This window comes from Hippocampus guttulatus, chromosome 20 (genome assembly GCF_054856545.1).
Source record: "Hippocampus guttulatus isolate MCC_2025c chromosome 20, RoL_Hgut_1.0, whole genome shotgun sequence".
Taxonomy (NCBI): domain Eukaryota; kingdom Metazoa; phylum Chordata; class Actinopteri; order Syngnathiformes; family Syngnathidae; genus Hippocampus; species Hippocampus guttulatus.
In genome coordinates, this window is record NC_141280.1 from 9968719 (window position 1) to 9975081 (window position 6363).

General features: G+C 44.0%; 1 protein-coding gene across 1 annotated transcript; it reads left to right on the plus strand.

Moving 5' to 3' along the window:
* Positions 1-2637: 2637 nt before the first annotated feature.
* LOC147187975 (homeobox protein XENK-2-like) lies at positions 2638-4487 on the plus strand. Its single transcript, XM_086100694.1, has 2 exons — positions 2638-3006; positions 3196-4487. Exons 1-2 carry the CDS (start codon positions 2820-2822, stop codon positions 3639-3641), a joined length of 633 nt encoding a protein of 210 aa, XP_085956820.1. The 5' UTR covers positions 2638-2819; the 3' UTR covers positions 3642-4487.
* The last annotated feature ends 1876 nt before the right edge of the window (positions 4488-6363 follow it).

A 6363-nucleotide genomic window follows, 5' to 3' on the forward strand; every position in this document is an offset into this window, starting at 1 on the left:
ACTAACGTTACGTACAACTAAATTAAAAATGTACAAAACCATTAAAATGTCAAGCAAAAAAGTTGTTTCATTTTTATCTTAGTCTAGGCCTTCATTCTATAATTCTAAGTCTAACCAAAACTTAATGCAAACAAAAAATGTGAAATGCCATCGCAAATGAAAATTAGCAGTCTGTATGTTACACATATGTACAGCACATTTGACAATAAAGTTGTATTCAATTCAATAAATCTACAGGCCAAGATCTGAGTGTCATCCGCATACTGTAGCTATGGTAGGGCACCATCGAACTACATATTAACTGGCCTCATGGAAGCATTTACACATTGAACAAAAGGGGTCACAGCATTGACCCTTGGGGAACTCCACGCTGGAGATTATCATAGTTGGGGACTTTTTCTGCCTCTTCTTACTCCTATTTACGTGCGTCTGTGATCTTTTTTCTATCCATGTATTCATATTGTGAGTTTTAAACACTGTAACCATTTGAATGCACATTTGTGCCACTATTAAGAATTACTCTTCCGTTCTTTCGAGTACCAGTAAATTGTTTGTCCTCACCTCTTTCTCAAATGCTTACCTCCCTCCCCAACTGTTTGCTTCTTTTCTCAACTCCCCACCCAATTCTCAATGCCTGCTCACCTCATCCCTGTTCACCTCCTGAACTCCTGGGCCAATCCGAGTCTTCTCTTCAACTTTTCTCCTCTCTCCACAACTCCTCATCCATTCCTCAACTCCTTGTCACCAGCCTCCTCAACTCATTGCTTTTCTCACCATCGTTCCTCCATGTTCCACAGTGGTTACAAAGCGGCATCATTGTGGCTTTGTGCTTTTGTTTGTCTCGCCACCCGCGGCGCGGTGCGGCGGAGCAGCGGGAGGCGTTGGCGCTCTGCTCCCCGGCGGGAAGCGAAGCTCGCTGTTGACACGTTGGGAGGCGGCACCAAAGCCCAAAGCGGATGGGCCGCATTTGTAATCTACCTTTTCATGTCACCGGCACGCTTGAAATCCCTCCGTCCCTTTTCGATAGTATCCCCCCACCCAATGAATGATGAAGTCAATCTGACTTTGGCCGAGAGTCTCCACACAAGCACAGAGAAGACATAGACACTCTGTGGCCTGGTCGCCAATCAATCTTAGGTCGATGACAGGCAAGTCATGCAATGGTTGCCAGTTAGCAAACACATTGACTTACAATGGCACGGCCTCGATCATAGACAAAGTACATATAGTGTCTGTGTGTGTGTGTGTGCGCGCGCGTGTGTGTGTGTGTGTGAGTGTGTCATGAATACAAGCAATGATCATCCATTTGAAGTAGAATACCATGACAACTGCCCGCGTGACCATGTATCCGTATATGCGTGTGTGTGTGTGTGTGTGTGTCTGTGTGAGAGAGATCATTAAAAAGTATTGAGGGGGAATAAATGCTTTAAATGTGGAGGCTGTGCCGCCTTTGTGGCTTTGTGTGTTATCGGGTGTTTGTTTGCACAGTTCGACCACCCAGCAAGATCTCTCACACACACACACACACACCCACACACACACGCACACACACACACACACACACACACGACTCACTCTCTCTCTCTCTCTCTCTCTCTCTCTATCACGCGGGCGGGCGCACGCACGCACGCGTACACATACAGTATGTAAGATATTTTACATGAAAGTCAAAATGCATAAGCATAATAATAATAATAATAATAATAGGCCTTAATTAAAAGAAAGAAAAAGTAGCAAAAGTGTGCGTTTGTCCTCCACAATGTTGACAATGAATCAGAAAATCAAAAACAATTATTTACTGACATTCCTTCTTTTATCCTAAGTGCAATGAGACGTAAACATGATCAAACATTAATTCCAAAACGCTGACAAATGCAAACAAAAGAGAGAGAGAAAAAATCTTTCTTGTGGCTGATAGATGACATGATTATGATGTGAATGACGGAATTATCAATGTTTCAAAACCACCCCTCAACTGATGTTATTGAATCAAATCTGAATAAGACACGTGATCGTTTGCTTTCATACTGTGTAAGAGGTTTTTCTTTTGAGAAAAGCTTCCTAAAAGGTTTCATGAATAAATCATTTATTTCGCGGTGGAACAAAGATGCTACAAAGACAAGTTCACCCTGCAACAAACCAACATAACCGCTTAATTGTTTGTAATAGATTACCTAAAGATGTTTTTTATATTTATTTTATGAAACCATTTATTTATCACTCAATTGCCTAGTGACACATTAAAAAAGAGAAAAAATGCTGATGTTTTTTTTTACACTAAGATTGATGATGTTATTTATTATGACATTTGTTTACCGTTGTGACTTTGATATTAGACAAAACATGACACATATTGTTGTTCTTTTTCTGGTTGCCTTCTTTTTTTCTGATAAAAAGAAAAAAAGGAGAAAAGGAAGGTGCCTTAAACTGCATTTAGGACATGTCAATCAAGTCTTCAGTCTAACGTGAATTGATTAGCTTGATAGCTCACAACTAGAATCGACGTCATGCATGTATTTGTTCGAAAATAACTATTTGGTTGTTTTTTCCTGCTTGCGTGGTGGCTCCTGCCTTCCAAATTTGGTCAAAAAACAAGCGGAAGTGGCCGAGTGACGACATTGACCCACCTCCTCGGCCTCGCGCCTTTTTAACGAGCACGCGCCTCTCGTTTGTGCGTGCGTGCGTGCTCGTGTCTGCGCTGCAGTCCATGCTCGCTTCTCGAACAAGAAAACACAGGAACCCGTAGGAGAATACAAACACAAATTATTGTACTTCGGAACTTTTCCCCGCATTCCAAATTTCTTCTTCGGCTATTTGTCATGTTTCCCGCGCGCGCGCGCGCCATGTCTTTGGGACGCGTCGGCTTCTTGGTGCGGGACATTCTGGACCTGCCGGACGCTGCGGGGACGTGCTGCGGTTCGGGTGCCGAAGACCCGGAAGAAGACGAGGCCGACGCCAAGGCCGAGGCCGAGAAGAACCGCGCCGAGTCTCGCCTCAACTTGTCACGTGAGCGCAAATTTACAACACAAATGATGGTCAGCTGTAGGCGGACAAGTCACGCTTGCCGGTTCTGAGGCAGTTCGGTGTTCGAATCTCGGCTCTGTTTGCATGTGCTCCAATTCGATTGATTGATTGCCAAATGAACTCGATGATGAATGACCGCAGTTCGTTTGACGGCGACTTTGTCCTCCGCAGTGCACGAGCGTGCGGGCGCGTCACCGGACGAGCCGCGCGACGTCGGTGGCCGTAAAAAGCGTCGCGTCCTCTTCTCCAAAGCGCAAACGTCGGAACTGGAGCGTCGCTTCCGGCAGCAGCGCTACCTGAACGCGCCCGAGAGGGAGCACCTGGCCGGCCGCATCCGGCTGACCCCCAACCAGGTGAAGATCTGGTTCCAGAACCACCGCTACAAGATGAAGCGGGAGTGCGCCGAGCGCGCCGAGCGGAGCCTGGAGGCGCTGCGGCAAGCTCATCGCGGATTCGCCTCCACTGCCATCCCGACGGTTGTGCTGCGGGACGGGAAACCGAGCGAGCGGGTCAGCGGCCTGCTCGACCTCCGGTTGGCCTTTCCGCTATGGGCCCACGCCCACCTAAGCCAGCGGGCCATCGCGAGGCTCACCTGCTGGAACGGCAACTGGACCTGAGCCGCGCGAGCGCGCACACGTCATCGGATACAAGCACTCTTGAAGCACTCTTTTCATTCCATTGTTCTTTTCGTATTTTTTAATCTGAATAAAAAAACATGTTTTATTTCACGTTGACAGATTGTAAAGTAGATTTCACGTCTACTGTAAATGTGTTTTTCTAAATTATTTCTAATATTGCGCAACGTATCAATCGAGACGGTTTTGTACTTAAAAAAAATGTTTGTATTCATGTGATGAACAAAAAAGTAATTCGATCAGGGTTGCTGACCCAACTGGCGTTTCAATTGAACACATTTCAATTATGTACCCGACCTTGCATGTTCAAGTGAAGCTGCTTTTTGATGTGGAGTGATGTGTAAAAGCTATCCCTAAAATAAAAATGGCATTTGTTTTTTTTTAAACAAAATGCTACAGAAACCCCATCTTGAAATTTGACCTTTTAAGATGTTAATGTTGTCCATGAGAATTCTTGATGAGGGCAAAATCTTATTGTGTCATGTGTGTTGTGTTGCATGTTTTGTGGTCGACATGTGTACGTGGGTTGGGAGGATGGTTGAAGTCAGCCTTTACTGGGGGTGACAGTGGGGGGTGAGGAAGCCCCCCCCCCCAACCCCCGCCTCAAAAAAAACTTTCCATGCGAGCTGGGCCAAACGAAAAGATGAGCCATCATTAGGACTCCGAAACGTTTGATCATATCTCAGCTCATAAATATCTTTCATTTCTTACATGATCAATATCATGATGAAATCAAATACATTGAAGGCATTCACGCATCCTAATGCTCGGTTGGGAATTGAGACTCTCAATTTGCTTTTGAAATAAAGACAAATAATCGTGAAGTGAGCACAGTGTAGTTTTGTGTTTTTTTTTTCTAAAGATCACGGAACAATGCGTCAGAACGTGTTATGTTAACAGACACACAATGACAAATGCAGCAACATCAACAAACAAACCTCCACGCTCCAATTCATGGGAGGAACGTGAGTAGAAAGTGCAGACGAAATATCAGCAACAGCAATGGACATTTCTTTGAAAATTAAATATACAGTGGAAATGAAAAAAAAACGTGGCTGTGAAAATGATCACTGAAATTTAAAATAAATTATGCGCAAGTCTAGCTATGTAAACGTAGAGAAATACAACACACTATAGGAGGGAAGACTCAGAAAAGTTGATTGTAAAAAGACAATCGCTGAAAAGACTCACTGTGTAGGCCTGTAACGTCACGAGGATTCATCCAGTTGTGATTGCATGTGGGCGATAGGAAAGAAAAAAAGTGCCGTTAGTCATACCAAATATTGCAACGTATTCATTTAGTTACGTTCATGCTGTCATAATTCTCCTTATTATTGTTTTTCGTATTTTCAGTTGCACGACACAAACATGCAGTTTACCGAACTGACGGAAGGTGGCAGCAGCCCCTTGACCAATGACTCGCTTTGAAAACGCAGCACCAAGCCATCAAAACTCCACAGTCGTCAGCAACAGTGACCAAATAACAATAAGTGGAATTAAAACACACACACACACACACACACACACACACACACACACACACACACACACACACACACGCACAAATCAAATTTGAATCCGAGTCTAGACGATTTTTGAGGCTGGTCTAAAAATGGTCTTGATTGTTTTTTTCGCACATTGAGTTTTGGAGCTCTTTTCATTTGAATGTTTAAGTTTGACCTCTAAAAGCTTTCGAAATACGCATTCTACAACGCGTTGTTATTTATAGCTGTGACGCTGCAGAAAAAAAAATCCACCTGTTGTTGAACATATCCCTTTCATTCATAAATATTAATACATACTTCACTTATTACTATTACTACAATCATTATAAAAACTTGATGTGCTGCTGGGAAAAAAACAAGGGCAGATTTGAAACCAGGGGGGGGGGGATTAAGAAACGTTTAGTTTTATATGATTTTAAGAAAAATGAGTAAAAACGTGTTGACCGGTGTTATTGTTAATAATAATATAATATAATAATAGATTTTATTTATAAGCGCCTTTGAAGACACCCAAGTAAATAATAATAATTACAACTCAGCGGCCAAACAGGAAATGATATCACGACATCACGCCATCTGTTTCCTCTCCATTCCTTTGTTGACATTTGACTGGCGACCACTCAGTGGTTTGTCTCACAGCTAGTCGGCAAGTGGGACTGGCAGATGGGCTCTGCCCCCGCGTGAGCGCATGGCTGCGGAGTGGCAACAAAGATGTTGGTTGCCGTTACCATGGTTACACGGAGGCCAGGTCACATGGCCAAGCAGGTTGCAGAGGAAGAAGGTTCAGAAAACGACTCCGTCAGTCAGATAATTTATGCAAAGACTGACGACTCCGTAAGTCTGTTTTGGTTTGGGGGCGTGGCTTGAATCAGGTGTATTTGGAGGAGGGAATCATCTAAAACAGGCTGTAAAGAGGCTCTCGGGGACCCAACTTGAATGGACACCCTTAGGGAATACGTCCTACTACACTACACATTTCCACAACACGACAAAATGGCTCTCTCGCGGATGGAGATTGACTCTTAACACAATTTAACTCAACTCAACTTCATTTCGACAGCACTTCAAAGGACAACAACAACAACAACCACCGCAGCTGTAATATCAATCGAAACGAACACGATGACTTGATTGTGTCCAAACAGTGACCCCGCCTCCCAGCTGGAGACAGGTGGTGTGGAGGGGGTCCTTACAACCCC